Source organism: Hypanus sabinus, chromosome 2 (assembly GCF_030144855.1).
Source record: "Hypanus sabinus isolate sHypSab1 chromosome 2, sHypSab1.hap1, whole genome shotgun sequence".
In the NCBI taxonomy this organism is placed as follows: Eukaryota; Metazoa; Chordata; class Chondrichthyes; order Myliobatiformes; family Dasyatidae; genus Hypanus; species Hypanus sabinus.
In genome coordinates this window covers 69,518,289-69,537,401 of record NC_082707.1, presented here as the reverse complement: position 1 = coordinate 69,537,401, position 19,113 = coordinate 69,518,289, and the positions used below count along the sequence as shown (strand labels likewise).

Below are 19,113 nucleotides of genomic sequence, written 5' to 3'. Positions count from 1 at the left end.
CTTGTACTTAAATAACTGAACCATATTTAAGGTCACCTGCACTAATATCTCCTCAAGGTTTGGTATCAGATTTTGAACTGTGAAGATCCTTGAGGCGATCTGCCATACTCAATCAGATACATATTTTTGTCAAAATTATTATACAGTATATTGATTCCTGGTGGATGGAATTTTATTATCCTTTATGCCAGAATCAGCCAAGTACTTCATGCTTTACAAACTTCAAGGTCAGATTTGGTAAGATGCTTAAACCACTTTAATTAATCATAAACAAGAGAAAATCCGTAGATGCTGGAAATCCAAGCAACACACACAAAATGCTGGAGGAACTCAGCAGGCCAGGCAACATCTATGGAAAAGAGTAAAGAGCTGTGTTTTGGGCCGAGACTCCTTCATCAGAACTGGAGAAAAAAAGATGATAAGTCAAAGAAGGTGGGGGCGAAGGGAGGAAGAAATACAAGGTAGTAGGTGAAACCGGGGGGGGAGGGGGAAGTAAAGAGCTGTGAAGTTGATTGGTGAAAAAGATAAAAGGCTGGAGAAGGGAGTATCTGATGGGAGAGGAGAGAAGGCCATGGAAGAGAGGGAAGGGAAAGGAGTACTAGAGGGAGGCAATGGACAGGTAAGGAGATAAGGTGCAAGGGGGAAATGGGCACCGGAAGTTCAAGAAATTGAAACAGGAGACCACACCAGGAGCACTGGATGCAGTAGATGACCCCAACAAACTCATAGGTGAAGTGTTGCCTCACCTAGAAGCACTATTTGGTGCTCTGTATGGTAGTGAGGAAGGAGGTGTCGGACAGATGTAGCACTTTTTTCACTTGAGTGGTTAAGTGCAAGAAAGGAGATCTGTGGGTAGGGCTGAATGGACAAGGGAGCTGTGTAGGGAGCGATCCATGTTGAAAGCAGGAAAAGGTGGGGATCCCATTGGAGATGGCAGAAGTTATGTAGAAATTATGTGCTGGACACAGAGGCTCTTGGGGCTAGGTGAGGACAAGAGGAACCCTATTCCTGGTGGGGTGGCAGGAGGATGGGGTGAGGGCTGACATGCATGAAGTGGAAGGGAAGCGGCTGAGGGCAGTTTTATAGTGGAGGAAGGGAGGTCCCTTTCCTTGAAGAAGGAAGACATCTCTTTAGTTCTCGAATAAACTGTTAATGTTCCAAACTTACATTGGTATCACTTCCCAATTCTTCCTATGCTACATTGACGACTGCATTGGTGCTACTTCCTGCACCCGTGAGGAGCTTGTCGACTTCGTCTACTTTGCCTCCAACTTCCATCCTGCCTTTCAAATTTACCTAGTCCATTTTGGACACCTTCCTCCCCTCTCAATTCCTCCAGCTCCACTGTATCTGCTCTCAGGAGGAGGCTTTTCATTCTGGAATGAAAGGGCAGATCACCCAGTGTCCACCCATTTTAATTCCACTTCCCATGACTGACATGTTAGTCCATGGCCTCTTCCACTGCTGCGATGAGGCCACTCAGGTTGGAGGAGCAACACCTTGTATTCCATTTGGGTAGCCTCCAATCTGATGGCATGAACATTGATTTCTTGAACATCTGGTAGTAGCTGTACCCCTACTATTCCAATGCATTTTCCTCTCTCGCCTTACCACCTTACCTGGCTATCACCTCCCTCTGGTCCTCCTTCCCCTTCCATTTCTTCCATGGCTTCTGTCCTCTCCTATCAGATTCCTCCTTCTCCAGCCCTTTATCTCTTTCACCAATCAGTCCCTTGACTCTTCACCCCCTCCCCTCCCTCCCTCTTGGTTTCTTCCTCCCCTCTCCCAACTTTCTTACTCTGACTTCTCATCTTTGTTTCTCCAGTCCTGATGAAGGGTCTCAGCCTGAAATGTCGAATGTACTTTTTCCATGGATGCTGCCTGGCCTGCTGAGCTCTTCCAACATTTTGTGTGTATTGCTGCCATTTTAATTAATGTATATGTGAATTCACTGTTAATGATTATGCCCATTAATGAAGAACATTGTTGCTGATGGCCAATGTTTTAGGACAGACAAATTTCCCATCATGTCTTTTATATCTGTGGGAATTGCATGGGTCTGTTGGTGCAAGACCCATCCACACCAACTCAATGCACCCTATTTACCGCTTTCCTTGCTCAGAACATTTTGACAAAAGTTGGCCAGTTCTCCATCTAGTGGAAGAACAGTGCATTGCCAACAGTTGAATGAAAAAGCCATAAAGGGTCAAAGTAAATTTATTATCAAAGTACCATATATGTTACATATGCAGTACTACTTTGTTCATTTTCATGCAGATTTTGCATAGAATACTATGCATAAGCAGGCAAAGACTGACAAACAACCAACGTGCATAAGAAGATAAACTACACAAGTATAAATAATACTGAAGAAATGAGCTTTTAAATGGGAGTCGCTAGGACACAGAATCAGTTCAGAGTGGTGCTGAAAGAAGTTATCCATGCCTTTCCTCACTATTCTTCAATATCAATTCTACAGAGTGAGCATGAGGCACAATCTAAGGGCACTGGGATCATTATTAAGACACTCTTAGTATTACCAATGCTTAAGCTTTAGAGTCATCGCCACAACCTTCCTACCTCTAATTTCAAAGGTGCATATCCCAAGTTGGTTCAACTTCTTTTCATAATTTAACCCTACAAACCTTGTGGCTTGTGCCTTCAAACCTAGAAAGATGATTGTCATTCAACAGTTATAACCTTCCCACTCAATGAGATCAATGTAAGCTTCTTCAGGGGATGGTGTCCTAGCCCAGCCATCTTCATAGTTTCTTCAATATTCATCATTCAGTCATAATGTAAAAGGAGAGAATGTTTGGTGATTGTACAGTGCTTAATTCCATTTGGATCTCCTCATTAAATGAACTAAATGTACCTGCTTGCCGCAACATTATGCTGATGTTCAGCCACGAGCTGACTAGTGCTGAATCACACTCGCATTGCATTAAAGGCCAGGTGATGATCATCTCCAACATGAGGATATGTAATTGCCTATCCTGGACATCCAATGGCAGTACTGCTCCCAAGTTCCCCTCCATCCATATCCTAGGGGCCACCACTGACCATTTGCTCAGCCAGACCAGCTACAAAACACCATGGTCAGGATTGGATATCTCGTGCTGAGTGATTGATTTATCTTCTGATGCCTCAAGGTGACACCACCATTAACGATGCACAAGTCAGTAGTATGATGGAATATTCTCCATTTACCTCAGTGAAATTCCAGTAACATTTAAGCTTGACAATTTAGAACAAAGCCATTCACTAAAATGGTACCTAATACACAACCCTTAACACTCCTTTCTGACACACTGTGACTACAGAGTGTACGGCCTGTAAAATGAGCTTCAGTTACTGACTTTTGTTACTCTGGCAGCACCTCTCAAACAGACAATCTCTACCATCTCTGCACAGCATTGCTTCCAGGTTCCCTTCCAATTCAAACATCATATATTTACTTAGAAATACCTTTGCAAATCCTTGAACTTTCAGTCCCACAGCATTGAAGGCAGATTTTCACCAGAAGTTTGACAATGATTCAGGAAGGCAGTTCATCACCTCTAATTAGGGACTGGTACATTGCTAGCAAGGATGCTAAAAAATATTTTTCTGGGTAAAAAAAAATGTATATGTAACTACATGTTAAAATTGTTCTTTGGCTAGGGATATTTTTGATATACTCTGTCTTGATGAACATCAAAATAAAAAAGCAAATACTTCCTTTTCATTAGCACTATCCAATTGCATGGGTGAATACGATGGTATTTAACTTCAGGGGTCAGTTGAAGAACGGCAGTCTCACGCTGCACTGTTGGTCATCTTTTCCTGGTATGTATTAGCACTCTTGAAACTTCTCTCCAATTAAAATGTTCAGAATTTGACTCCCAAAATGTGAGTGATTTACACCAAGTTTCCATGGGTTTCAGATGAACTGGAAGAAATGCTGAACCCAATTGGCACAACACAGACCAATCCATACACTGAAAATGCCACAGCCCTGCAGATCCAATTCCAGGAGTACAGCAAGTCACCAATCTTTTATCCTGCTTTTGACAAGGTAGATAATTATTGCAAGCCATTTAACCAATACCAATACTTTATTATCAAACACTTACGTAGTGAAAAATTTATTTACCATTTATATTAGAAGCTTGTATTGTGTGCTTATCTCTAGGTTTTTTTTTGGTGAAGCTTTCTGCAGTCTAAGGGATTGTGAAAATGCATTTTCTTCCCCTTGCCAAGGAGTAACACGGAGCAATCTTTACAGAGCCTCTTCATTCCGGATATGTACTGCAACATGTTCATTTTCAGTGTGGTCAAAATCTCAGCCCTCTTCTGGTGGGATTTCTGACTACGAGAACCAAAAGAGCAATGTCATACCATACTGCATTACTTAGTCACCATGCTTTATTGCTGGATAAAGTGTAAACGAGCTTTACTCAAAAATATTTTTTCTTTGCTAAATTCACCCGGCTTGCAGCATTACTTCTGCTGAAACTGACATTACCACACTTGTAGGAATTAAAACTGTTGACCAGAAATACTTATAATAAGTAGAAATAAATGTTATATTGAACTAACAAAATGGGGAGGGGGGGAATGAGTACCTTCTCTAAAATAAATAATGGAAATAATTTTGTCAGTCTTAGAGATGTTATTCTATTTTGCACTGTGTGTTGTCACTAGTTCAATTCAAACTAATTTAACAAATCCCTCAACTCTATTTGGTTGATGACTTGGAGAGTCAATTGTCTTCTCTTATAAAATCTAATCAGTTTTTACTCTATTGACCATAATTGTCATTCAGATAAAAATTGCCTGTTCTTTTATGGCAAATAAATCTTTTAAATCTTTTCCTTCATTCTGGTACTACTACTGCTTCGACTACCATTGTAGTCTGAAGGTAGAGAATGCAATGATCAACAATGGTTTTCTGCACAAAATTGACTCTTTAAAAGGGAAAGTTCATTATCTAAATGTTAACGTTCGACTTTGAAAATAACTTGGATTCATAAAGAGGTAATAATTGTCAGCGACTCGGGGCTGGCATGCTACTGTAGTGGTTAGCACAACAATTTACAGTACCAACAACATGGGTTCAATCCCTGCTGCTCTCTGGAAGCAGTTTGTACGTTCTCACCGTGACCATGTGGGTTTCCTCTGGGTGCTCCAATTTCCTCTCCGTCCAAAGACTTGCCGGTTGGTAGGCTAATTGGCCATTGTAAGTTGTCCTGTGATGAGGCTGGGGTTAAATCGGAGACTGATGGGCAGTGTGGCTGGAAGGGCCGGAAGGACTTGCTCTGTGCAAATGTCTGGAGAACAAAACACACATTTCTTTACATGATGTGTTTGCAACTGACATAGGTAAAACATTGAGGTCAGGTTGTGGGTTTGAATAAATTGAGGAGCACATCTGTGTCCAGTGAAGTGAATTTAGATAAATAGCTAACAAATAAGTTAATGCAGTAAACTTAATTGTTTGAAAGTGCCTTTGAAAGAAACTTCAATTGTGAAAGAATTCTTTGAAAGAAACTTTGATTGTGCTTGCATTGCTCTGATGCTGATATGGAAATGTTTGCTTTCAAATTTTTGAGTATTTTCTGACTTTCTTTCTTTCTTTAAATGTCACTAATTAAAGATTTTGGAGAAGGCAGCCGAAATTGCACGAAGCAACGACACACTAAGTACAGCGGTAAGTACAACTAGAGTAGCAGAGCATGCTGTAATGCCACCTAGTGGTCATTGACCCATTATATGCACCCTATTCTGTTGTGAAGAATCTGTTACGTCCATGATAATCAGTCTTACTCTCATTCAAAGCATAAACTTTTATGATTTATTTTAGATTATAATGTGATACAGCAACTAATTGCAGAAAGTACCACTATGCAATTTGACAAAGATTATTAAATTGGTTCTAACTGTGGTAAGATTTGCAGTTCTGAGCTGTTAAATATGATTGGGAATTTGACAGAAGTTTGTTAGTGACCATCACAGGTTAGAAAGGGTAGAGTAGAATTCTGTCTTCTGTCATCCATCACCCATTAGTTTATAATGTTCAGTTCCAATTAAGAAGTTTTCAGAAGGAGGTTTCATTACATAAATTTCACTACTTCAGATATTAACCATTCGCAAAAGGACAAATATCTCTGTTTTATGGGTCTTTTAAATTCCCCAATGCAACTACCCTTAGCAGCAGAGCCAGGGTATATCATGTATCTATTAACTGAGTGAAAATGGTTTTTAAAATAAATGCTGCATGTTATGAATACCACTTGTGTGAATGAAGTCACTGTAGAAAAATACTGATAGATACGAAGCAAGTTCCTTGTTCAACAAAGCGAGGTACAGCCAGCATCATGTGGTGATGCTTTCGGTTGAAAGGTCTGGCTGGCGCAAATATGGGGCTCAATATTTTATGTGCTAAGCATCAAAGGACAACTTCATATTTACAATGTAGCGACACTGCTTTCTTTGAAGCTATACACAAACTACACTCCTCGATTCACACCCACACCACAGACATCCAAATTAATTTTAATCAGCATTGTCTTTTCTGGGATTCATGATTTTTAGGAACCAGTTGTTCAGAGCTGCACTCCAAATTAAATCCACAATCTATCTTCAGATGTGAAGACTGGTAGCTGAAGTCATATGCTAAATGTAAATGTGCTAAAGCCGAAAATTGCTCCAACACCACTTATTGTCAATTTTACTGTGCCAAAAATTGTGTTGTACATTTTCTTTTGAATTGGGGATTGTAAGGAACAGAACAATGTAGAACTTCACTTGACCTTTTTGAATAAGTGTGGTTTTAACTGCAAATGGATTACAAAGTGAACTTAACAGTTCCTCACCTTCTGCAGATCTTTGCGACGGTCATTCTCTTGGTGATTTGTTAATGGTGGAATCTCTGAACTCTCACTCAGTGCTGCCACAGCAACTCAACCATGGTCACATGTCCTTGTCGAGCAGTCGGAGCTTCTTGTTGCCAGATCTTAGACAGACAGAATAGCTTGAGTAGCTTCTTGTGTGCTAGTGGGAGGATCAAGAGAGGCCACTGATAGGGATGGATGTCATCAGTAGGCATCCAGAGAAAACATTTTTTAAAAAAAACAATGCCAAGATTAGGACATGCATGAGAAGCTATGCAAAGTTTATTACAACAGTCTGCAGATTGAGTTGTTAGGGGCAAAACAGAAGATGACACAGGGATTGCTCTGGTCAAGATTGGTTGAAAATGAGACAAATGATGGGCACTTCTAGATGGTGAAGGAGAGGCAATACTCTGCCTCTCGTATTAGAAACTTCAGAGAGTGAAGTGTATCTGTGAAAGTGAGTAACCAAATAAACATTAAATTAGGAAGGTGAAATGTTGAAGCAGCGGTAATCCATTCAATGAGATCATGGTTGGTATTTTGCTTTAGTGGCACTTACTGCACTAACTGTGTATCCCTTCATTCCTTTATAATCAATAATGTATGTTTCTTTAAAATGACTGAGGCTCCACAGCTTTCTTGGGTGGAGAAATTTATTCTCACTACAACCATTAATGGCAAACTGCTCACTTTGATATCTTGCCAGTTCCTTTAGGAAAAGATTGAATCTAGGATGAAAATAAAGATGATTAGATCAGGATTCAGATCAGTTCATTATCATATAGACCAGGGTGCAGTGAAGTTCCCATCTCGTGTGAAGCTCCCAGACGCTAGAGCAATGAGAGGTATTTCTGTTCGGGATGAATAAAGCCCTGATGTTAGGACTCTGTTCCCCTCTACTGCCACAATGAGGCCACTCTCAGATTGAAGAAGCAATACCTCGTATTCCGTTTGGGTAGACTCCAACCTGATGGCATGAACATCAATTTCTCCAACTTCTGATAATTTTTCCCCATACCACTTCCCTCTTCAATTTCCTTCTTACCTCTTTTCCTCACTTGCCTCTCACCTCCACTTAGTGCCCTTCTTTCCATTTCTCCTCTCCTCAGTTTCCTTCTTCAGCCCTTTACTTTGTCCACCCAGTTTTTTTTAACTTCATTCCCCCTCCCCCACCCACTTGGCTTCACCTATAACCTAGCTTGTGCTCCTTCCCCCCTCCCCTCCCCCACCTTATTCTGGCTTCTCCCTTCCTTTCCAGTCACGAAGAAGGGTCTCGGCCTGAAATGCTGACTGTTTGTTCATTTCCATAGATGCTGCCTGAGTTGGTGAGGTCCCCTAGCATTTTGTGTGTGTGGCTCTGGATTTCCAGCTTGTGCATAATCACATGTTTCTGGTGTTAGGACCAGGACTGGATATTTAATCTGTAACCGTTGACCAATCCTTCATTTAGGGCCGAGGATGGAAGAAACTGCACATTGAACTAAAGGAGATCATGGAGCGGGATGCATTGTCTCAACTCTGTGAAAATGAGATGGATTTGCTATGGACTCTACGATATGACTGCCGTGAAAACTTCCCACAGTCTCTACCCAAGCTGCTACTCTCAGTGAAGTGGAATAAGCATGAAGATGTGGCTCAGGTATGGCTATTGAATGTTCCCTTTCCCATAGTAGGGTAAGTGCTTTAATAGTGTTTCTAGATAATCAGCCATTGCTACTGAAAGCTGGAAACATTCCATTGGTTTCACTGTATCTTGTTGAAGTGAGCCACACTCTTTTGTTTTACTGATTCCTCTTCAAGGTTTCCTCCTCATTTGCACAAAATGTCCATCAGAGTCCTAGAATAATTAGGCCTGTTGTTCTGCAGAGAGTCTGTGGCAACCATCAAGTCCCCAGCCATGTAATAATCCCATATTATTCTCCACACACTCCTATCAATTCTCTCCAGATTCCACCACTCACCTATATGCTAGAGGGAATTTAATACAGCCAGTTAATGTACCCACCAACATGTGTTTGGAATGTGGGAGGAAATCAGAATACCAGGAAATCCTGGGTTTATGAAGCCCAGGTTCATGGTGTCACAAATATTGAAATAGTTCAATAATTTTAATGACCAAGAATGTATACAAAGGAGATAGTGATGGACTCTAGGAGGACTAAGCCAGATTTGCTGTCTGTTACTATTGACGATGAGTACATGGTACATGACTACAAGTACCTGGGGGTGACCTGGATGACAGACTTGAGTGGAACACCAACACAGAGGGCTATGTACAAGAAGGGACAGAGTCGCCTGTACTTCCTGAGGAGATTGAGGTCCTTTGGAGTATGCAGGCCTCTCCTTCACACGTTCTACCAATCTGTTGTCGCTAGTACAATCTTCTATGCGGTGGTGTGCTGGGGCAATGGCATCAACACAGGTGATGCTACCAGGCTCAATAAACTGATTAGAAAGGCTGGCTCTGTTATAGGAGTCAAACTGGAACAAAAAAGTCTATGGAAAATCCTGGCATTTCTGGATGTTTCTCACCCTCTGCATGCCACCTCGGCTGATCAGTGGAGCACTCTTAGTAATAGACTCAGACAACTGTGCTGCTCCAGAGAACGCTATATGAGGCCATTCTCATCCTCGGCCATTAGGCTCTATACGTGTCAGCTTATAGCTGGGGAAGTGTTAGACTGTGGTAACATTTTTTTATTCTTTTTACTTCTGCTCTAATATTTCTATCTGTGCACTTGTAATGCTACTGAGACACTGTAATTTCTTTTGGGATCAATATAGTATCTATCTATCAGAATACAACCTGATATTCTTGCTGCTCGCAGGCAGCCACGAAAACAGAAGAGTACCCCAAAGAATGAGTGACAGTACAAATGTTAGAACCTCAAAGCCCCCTTCTCCTCCCCCCACGCACAAGCAGCAGCAAGTGTCACCCCCCCACACTTATTTCAGCAAAAAGCATCAGCAGTCACCGCCCCCCAAGCAAGAACTAGCACAGCCCCAAAGGGAGAGACCACGATCTGCATTACAACAAAAACTAATCATTCACCTGACATGCCCCAGGCTTCTCTCTCCCTAATAAAGTGACAGACATGTGTCACTCAGCAAGGGGGATGGGGGAGACACAAATAAAAAGAACTCCCTGGTTTATGGTGTTAAAGTTTGCCACGTCACTTTTTTTTCTCCCCTGAGTTCTGCCACTCAAAAGTTGGCAGTAAACTTCCCCACCAGTGAAAGAAAGAGAGGGTTTGCTGAGTACCGGGACCTCCGGAAGCTGGTCGTCTGCTCACGATATTCCGTCTTCTCCTGTGACACTTCACTCAGTGACACCGGCCGGGAATCCGCTCCGCCAAAGGGCCACAAAGACTCTGAACCCTGAAGGCATGCTCAGCTTCTAGGCCTTGCCCATGGTCAGTGAGTCACAGGAACGGGTCCCATCGCTGTAAAGGACCACAGTTTGAGTGCAGCTGCAGGTCCAGGGCCCTAACAGAACCCCATCTGCTTTGAAAATTTCTTAAGATGGCATGGGTTGTGAGTTAAGTGTTGTCCACGACATTCCAAGCGACTCTCAGTAGAAAGGGCTTTTAATATTGGAAGGATGAGACCTGCAGCAGGGAGTACTCCATCTGAACTGTATTCTATAATCAGACTGGATCAAAAGCTGCAGTTTCTGCAGCAAGTTTCACACCAGAGAAAAAAATTACAAAAAAATTCCAGTGCTATTAAAATGATGAAAATTTCTGTGGTTTTGGAGAAAGGCTCCAGAAAGTTATTTGCTGTAAAATACAAAAGTTCTTTGTCATTGGACCATGAGCCTTCCTTACCAGTTTTTGTTTTAAGCAGTGTCCACAGTCTTGTTGAGAACTCTCCAAGAAATGTGTTGAAGCTGGCGTACTTTCCTTGTCAGTCATAAAAATTTGTTTATACTGCCTTGCTTTTCAAGGGCTTCTGGCCATTGCTTTCATCTCCCAATCGGGAACTCCATTGAGACCAAGTTAGTGCAATCAGCCACAATCATCACCGAGATGCAGGAACCGTCACTCAAACACAATGTGCTTTTCAAATAAAATGCATTTCATCTCAATGTTTCTTCAAGATAAAAAAAAACTACAAAGCCCTAGGGTCTCCTTCCTCCATGTCACTGCTATTTGACTAGCAAGCCAGAAGTGACAATAACAGGAAACTACTTGTAAAATGTTTTACTACAAGATACTGCAGACAGAGATGACTAAGAAGATTCCTTACTAAATTTAAATGACACTTTCCAGTGACATTTTTAATAATAATAATTTTGTTGGCTTTCTTGCCTTTGATCAGGATCTCTGAACTCCTTTCCTATATAATTATGCATTTAACATCCATTTAGTATTGTGGATGCAAGCTTCCCAAATGTAATATGCAGAGTAATGCAGATTTTTTCGTTTCTTTCTGCCCATGGCCTTAAGCAGGTTCTGCAAAATTGAATTTCGTTTTGGCAGTAGACCAGGTCTTTGTATCCATTTTGCAAAATTCTGTGCAATGTCTGGGTGCAATGTTCAGTTGTATGGATACTCATCCCTTTTGGATTTGAGCGACAAAGCCTATATTTAGCACGTATTTCACTCCCATGTTATATCTGTCTGATTTCCCTTCTGTCTGGAAGTACTGGCGTTTTCCCATGTAATTGTATTAAAATTTTGGACTCTGATGCAGAAACTATAGTTCAGAATCTCAGAGTTCCTTGCGAGGAATTTGTTGTTGTCACTCTAATGCTGGACTTCTCATGGAATCCAGGGATAGAATGCCAAATTCCTGCGGTTTCATAGAAGTTGCGAGGGGAGATCTGTCTTCCGAACCTATGCTGGTCCAGTAACTTCTTTCATTTCAAAGGAGGGCAACAGTTTCAAGGGACAAAAATACAAACCGAGTAATTTACATTTTTGAAATTATTTACTGCCCATCACGCCACTGGCATTTGGGGCAATGAAGGTCCTCCATCTCTGCTTCCATGCAGTCTCACACAGATATAGGAGGATTGCTGTTTCCGTAACCATTTTCTTTTACCAGTCAGAGCTGTTAGCCCTGAGCTGAACCACTGAACCTGGTGGACCACTATTAGTCTGGCCTCTACCCTTGGACCTGTTTGGCCTGGGTGAACCTGCCAAGAACCAAAGCACAAGCCCCTGACTCCAGCCAACTCTTTTGGGTATACAGAGAGTAAAGGAGCCCAGCGAGACCACTGAGATGAAGTTGTAGATTAAATCATTTGGAGCAGGTAACAAAGCAGTCAGAATGGTCATTCATCGATCCCAGATCTGTGACATTATCAAACATTTGATCATTTAGTGAATAAGAGTCTGCCTTCACAATTTTTTTTTTCTCTATGTCAGTTTTCTTCTTTCTCTTGAAGTCACTGATATGTTTGAGGTGCAGCCTCAGCTTCCCCAAATGACTATTAGTCACCTCCCCCATCCTGGAACACTCAGGTGAACTGAGAAGCCTTTACTGGCACCCAGAACCCTCGTGTTATCTCTTAAAAGACCAATGCAGAAACACTCAGTGCAAAAACAAATAAAAAGGAGCGAGCTCAGTTGTGGTACTCTTCCTGGTTAAGCTGAGGCCTAGTTTGTGTTCTTGAACCTTTCTCAATGAAAGCTGCAGGTGATGCTTCAGGGCCTGAATTATCAGCTGGAATATTACTGGTATTGGCTGGTGTCCCAGATCAGAATTTCCAGGGTGTTTCTTTTAGCTGGCAAACTAGTGATGACAAATATGAGGAATTATCATATTTATGGTTATGGTCTTAGTATAGCTTTTCATCGGGCAGTTATGTTACAACATTTTGGTATTTAATTCTTACCAGAAATTACAGCATTATATTGATCTCTGGTTTAACGGCTGCACTTCTCATAATTAATTTTTTTTTAAAGGAGTTAACACTATTAATAGGAATGTGAAAAACTTGTATTAAGATGCTAAGAGAAGTTTATTCTTTTAATGCATCTACCATTGGTGAGTAAGTCATGGATGTCCTGTCTTTGAACTTTTCACACCTGTAGCTTTACCTCTACTAAAAGGCATATGGTGATAGACTTCTTTTAGCAGTTATCAAGGTTAAGGAGTAGAGAAAAGTTAGCTCAAGATTACTATTCTGCTTTGCTGAAATAAAATTTTGTGTATCTGATTCTTGAACAAGAGAAATTGATGTAGTTATTTGCAGATCAAGCCTGCTTTCCTTTCTACAGAAGTGTGCAGTTGAGCTCAGTGTGTTTTTAGCCTGTTGCTCCTACACACCTTTAGGTAAAGAGGAATAAATCTGTCCAGTTATGCTTAGAATGGGATCATAGCATTTGTTTACAATTATGGCCAGAATTCAGAATTGAGACAGGCTTAAGGCAGTGAATCGTGAAGCATTTCCAAAATAGTACATAACCTAGATGCGTTGGAAACTACTTAATGATGAATAATCATCTGCAGACTAAAAATATTGAGTGGTGAAAAGGCCATCACCAACCAATCATGCCAATATCTCTGATGTCAATCCAACTGTGATGCGTTCAGAAATGCTGTGCAAGTTCCTGGGATCTCTGTCAGAACATTGCAGGCATGCTTGGGATGTTTTTGAACGTGCCTGGGAACTGCTGTGTAACTTAATGCGCTGTGAATCAAAAGACCAACCAGCGCTCAGTGTAAGCAGTGGGAATTCTCCAAAGATTGTATGTTGCTAAACCCACCCTAAAGAGGAGTTTGAGGGTGTTGTGCATAAAATTTCACCCTAGGGTATGATGCAACTGCATTGGCCAACCTGGTGCTTTGAGTGGCTGTTCCCCGATGAGCTAAAGAGAATGTCATTCCTAAACCCTGTTCTGATATCTTCCAGCATCCACAATGAGCATGTTCCCAATAGGAATTACGTGTGTTGATTAGAAGTGTGTCATTGGAGAAATCCAGATCCCTCTCTCCACCATATTCCTATGGGCACATTGGAACTTCATATTCATTCAAAATTTTAGCCATTTGTGTCCATGAAATTTTTAGATATAATTTCAGGAGAAAAGGGCAGCCCACTTAACAAGATCCCCTGCACCCAGGGCTGACCTGAATGTCTGGCAGTATCCAGCCTTTCTTGTACGAACACAGCAATAAAGCACCAGAATACTGCTCACAGTTCCCTCGCAGCATTTAAATTAAGCCCCAGACCAAATTATATTGCAGCCTCTGTGTGTAAATGCGCACCTGGAACAGTGTTTCTATTGACTTCTTAGGTGCAAGTTAAGTTTCTCTCAATATTTGGGTCAGAAGGAGCCAAGTACCATATAAAATGAAAACACACAAGAGACTGCAGATGCTGGAAATCTGGAGCAACACACAAAGTAACTAAAGAAACTCGGGTCATATCTATGGAGTGTACTGGACAGTCGACAGGTCGAGACCCTGATTCCTTTCATCTGGAATCGGTCTCGACCCGAAGCATTGACTGTCCATTTCCCTCTGTGGATACTGTCTTAGCTACTGAGTTCCTCTAACTAATTTCTGTGCTGAACCATTTAAAGTAACTCCCTTTTTCGTACAAGCAACACTTTACATGCCTTTGTAATAGTAATGCTGAGGGCATGGGATTTGTTTTCTGATTGTAAGCTTATACAGTTGCCCCAAAGAGTGAACTGTATTTCTTGTGAAATTATAATGTTATTAATGTTATTAAATTTTTTTTGGTAACTCAATCCCAGCTTGCTAATGTAAGTTAAAGTTTGGGAGTCAACTGATTTCTTTATATCTGGTAAACCAAATGCAAGCACGTTTTACAGTGCTTTTATGACATTGGAAAGCACTAAAAGCTGAACAGAAAATAAATTAGAACCAAGGTTAGTTATAAGCCAAGTATTTATAGGCCTATGAATTTAACATCCATGGTAGGAAAATTATTGGAATAATTTCTGAGGGACAGGATTAGTTTTAGAAGGCAGAGATTAATCAAAAATAGTCAGTTTTGTGAGATCCAATCTGACCAATTTGATTAAACTTTTAGAAGAGGTAATAAAATGTGTTGATATGAGCAGTGTGGTAGATATTGACCACAATGATTTTCGTCAGGATTTGGGCAATGTATATGGGAGACAGATCCAAACGCTGAGAACCCATTGGATCCAAGGCATGTGGCAAATTAGAAACAAAACTGGCCTGGTTACAAGAGACAGAGGGTGATTGTGGATGGTTGTTTTTGGGTTGGGAAAGTGTTACTAATGGTGTATCACAGAGATCATTACTGGAACCCTTGTTGTTTGTAAGAATATTTTCACAATTTAGATACAAACAGAGAACGTATGATAAGTAAATTTGCGGATAACTTCTGAAATGGTGATGGTGTGGATAGTGAAAAGGATAATTGTAGGATAGAGGATGATGTTGATGAAATGGAAAGAGTAATAGCAGATGGAATTTAATCTTTGAACTTCCATTCATTGAACCTTGGGCTATGTCTACATCTATTAAAACACACTAATGTTTCCAAATATGGTGCTCCAATGTATTTTATTTAGGAGGTATCAGTCATGGCCTGCTTTGGACCTCAAAGCAACAGCTCCTGCTGAACTTGGGCAGAAGTGAATGCCAGGGAATGTGGAATCTTGATCTGCAATGTCCTGGTGTCTTACAGTGGAATTTGCAATAAACAAATCCAACACCAAAGTGAGCTGTCAGTCTGAGTGCCCACTCAGTTTATTGTGACTTGTAGCAATATAAAAGTTGCATATCATATGCTGCGAGAGCAAATGAAAGGGAGGGGTATGCTTAATAATACAGCAGACTATGTTTGTTGGAAGGGAAAAGGAACAGGAGTGACTTTGCTAATGTGGTTATTTATTTATGTTCAGTTTCAGTGGTTAGCCAAGGACTTTTGTTCGATTTCAGATAAAGAGCTGACCCAAGTGGATTAGGTAGCCTGGGTAAAGTATTTGGTAAGGTTCTGTGGGTAGAGGATCCTATCCCAGAAAGACTAGTGGGTTTGTGCAGCTGCGAGGACACACTGTAATCCAGCACTGAAGCACATTGTGCAGCTGCATCACTGAGAAAGTAAGAATGCTTCAGTTGTTTATGTATTTCATACAATGCCTTAATTTTTGGAATCACATTCCCCTGAGATGAACTGATCAGCATTCAGAATCCACCTGAACACCAGTGTGACGATAGCATAGGAAATGCTGCAGTTCATTACGTAACTGTGTGAACCGCAGATCTTGTATTCACGATGCATGCTTACCTAGATTCCTCTGTCCATTTTACGTACGTTTCTGGTAATCGTAAGACACATAATACCAAACAACCTGTCTAAGGACAAAAGTGAACAGCACTGATTGAATGCACTGTCGTACTCTCCACAGTCCCAACCACAGCAAAATTCTTGATGGAAATTTCTGTTTTCAGGACTTGAGGATTTGTAGCATTTCTGCAGTAACAAATTTGATCCAGATGCAGTAATATACACTGACCTGCTGTCAAAACAGCCCTTCTGTTAAGCTTTTGACCTCTGATTGCCACAGCCAGGTACCCATCCTGGCCATCCTGTGCTTCGCATCTGAAAAGAATGACCAGGGAAATATAAATAAACTATCTCCAGTACTTTAGGAATTCCTTTTGCCTGTTTTTTCCTTATCTGAATGATCAAAGTTTGAGCTCACACAGACCAAAGCATTTTTTTCTTTTTCTGATTGTGTGTTCAGCTAGAAGAAAATATTGCTGCACTCTTTCTCTTGCAGTTCAGATACCGTTGAGCGTGAAATTGGATGGAATATAAGGAATGTCAGTGACTTGGGTTGTGATATGAATCTCAACTTCATAGTGGGTTGGCTAAAAGTGCTGGAAATCAAATAAAAAGCACCTTGGGTTGTAATCTTTTACTGGGTAGCTGTGGCATTTCTTTACAAACCTCCTGGCTGACTGAATGCCATTCTTGAGCTACTGCAGATCTAGTTCCCTTCTCTGTCCTAGACACCTCCACCACCAAGGTGTTCATTAAAGGTTAGCAACCAATAACTTGTGCAAGGAATTGCCGACAACAAAATGCTGAATGAAATCAACACATAGCCAACTTTAAAACCTCCTGATAATTCCATTGATTGAGGTGTTCTATTCCCTGAATTCTCTGTTCATTTTTTCTTCTGGTGAATTACACTCCTGACAAGGAGTACAATTCACATATTTCAGACACTTCCTGAACTTTCTGGCACCTTTCTTGTTCTGCTGTCTGTAAACATAAATGGCTAATATAGCCTATTCCTGGGTTTTGAATGTCCAACCACCCGACATACAAATGAACTCCCATAACGTTAACTTCAAAAATTTGATGTGCTTACATACATTAGTTCCTATGAGCTGCCCTTCTCCTTAGTGCCCCCCCACCCCCACCTTAGGAATTGTTCTCATCAGTCTTTTACTCTTCAGCTTGTATGTGTGATGAAGGGTATGCTTTTGTTGCTAAGCATTGCAATATTGCAGAGGGGTACTTAAGGTATCAGGCAGTTTTGTATGTTTTCCAACTCCTGGACAAAAATCCGATTCATGGGTATCTGCAAGAATGGAACCTGTTAATTACCCAAGGATGGCCTATATTAGCAGAGAGTTTAATTATGGGGTGGGTGGGGGGTTTGCATTTAAATAAATAATTGGAGTTCCACTCCATTGAGCGAGTGTCAGTGCGTAGCAGATATCACAAGACATTTTATAGATCCAATATTTTAAATAAAACCCACTTCCTGCACTGAGGACAGAGTGGCTAATTATATCTACATTGACTTGACTTAACTAATGGTAGCCTTGAAATCAAACCAGAGTCTTCCTGCTCTGTGGTCATTAGCTGAACAACATGCTCTTAAGTGAGGTTTGAATAATTTAAGGTTTTTAAAATTGAATGGATTTTGCTTATCCCTGACAAAGCTTTGGACTTGAAAGTGAAGCATACTGACTGTTTCATCCACACATCCCACCATTCTTGTAAATGAGCACAGAATTGATAGTACCTCGATGCTGTTACTTTCCTAAGGAATTTTAGTTTAAATTCATCAAAGAAGCAAGAAACAAACCAAAAGAGCAAAAAAAAAACCAGAAATGTAAACCCTCTTTGTCTTCTACAAGTGTGACTGAATTTGCTGACTGATCTGTGTCCAGGTGTCTCAAAGTATCTGCTGGAGACTGTCAACAGTAAGATTTTTCTGAACATCAGTTATGAAGGTCTGATCTCTGTACTAAAGTAACTGATTACAGGCATGTATTCTGATATCTGGATTTGAACCCTTTTTATCTTTGGCTTCAAGGTTTGTTCTCCTGGATTAGATTTGAACCTGATCAAGTTTCCCTCCTCCCCCCTATCCCCCTTCCACCTCACCCACCTCAATAGATTAATCAATGGTCAGAAGAACGCCAGTCATCAGGATTTTGAACATCTGAGTACTATTAAGTCAATTTGAAATTGTAAACCAACATCCTAAGTGTAGGGAAAAGTCTGAATAATCCAGAGCTGAGAAGCTAGGGACATGGCTGTTCAACAATGAAAAAAACTGTGTTGCCGTTCTTCTCATAGTCTTCACAGAAGCTACCGCACTGTGTTGGAGTGGACAGACATTCTGCTTGTAGTGCTTACAAAAAAAGGAATGTTTCTCAATGATGAATATTTTCATGGGAGAGCTGGCTGAGTTATTTGTAAAAGAAGATTGTGTGGCACTTGATGGCTGTCTGCAGTGATATGTTTGTTTAATTTATTCACTTAACTCATTTACATCAATCTATGTGAGAGAAGGTCTCAGCTGTAGCTTGTAAAAATGTAACTTGTCATCTAATTAAAATGCTACGATAACAGATCAGTTTGCCTCCTTCTGCCACAAGGAGAGAAAATGGGATTAAATCACACTGTCTCGACTCCCAGGCTCCTTTTCAATTTGGATTGCATTTTAAAAAAAACGAGTGCCTATTTTGCATAGAAGATGTGAGGATCTTCCCATTAAATTGTAAAGTACTTACTTTTGGTGCTCTAGGTGCCAATTAGAAAGATTCTGACTGAATAAATAACAGTTTGTTATCACAGCTACTCTGTTCACAACCACAAGAAAGCACAGTGGAGTTGTGGACAGAGCTGAGCTCAGCACATCACAGGTGCCAGCTTCCTCTCTATGCACTCTGCCTATACTTCTCGCTGCCTTAGTAGTCACCGTAGTCAAAGACCCCCAACCAACCTGGACATTCTCTCTTCTCCCCCCACCCA

The 19,113-nt window shown here is 40.9% G+C and overlaps 1 protein-coding gene across 6 annotated transcripts in view; it reads left to right on the top strand.

Moving 5' to 3' along the window:
* Positions 1 to 19,113, top strand: part of pik3cb (phosphatidylinositol-4,5-bisphosphate 3-kinase, catalytic subunit beta) — a 184,008-nt gene that overhangs the window by 111,854 nt on the left and 53,041 nt on the right. For all 6 annotated transcript variants that reach the window (XM_059947939.1, XM_059947948.1, XM_059947954.1 and 3 more), the window contains 4 exons: positions 3,732 to 3,828; positions 3,927 to 4,057; positions 5,639 to 5,692; positions 8,329 to 8,517. In XM_059947939.1, the coding sequence (XP_059803922.1) occupies positions 3,732 to 3,828; positions 3,927 to 4,057; positions 5,639 to 5,692; positions 8,329 to 8,517 (471 nt within the window). The remainder of the gene's footprint in view (positions 1 to 3,731; positions 3,829 to 3,926; positions 4,058 to 5,638; positions 5,693 to 8,328; positions 8,518 to 19,113) is intronic.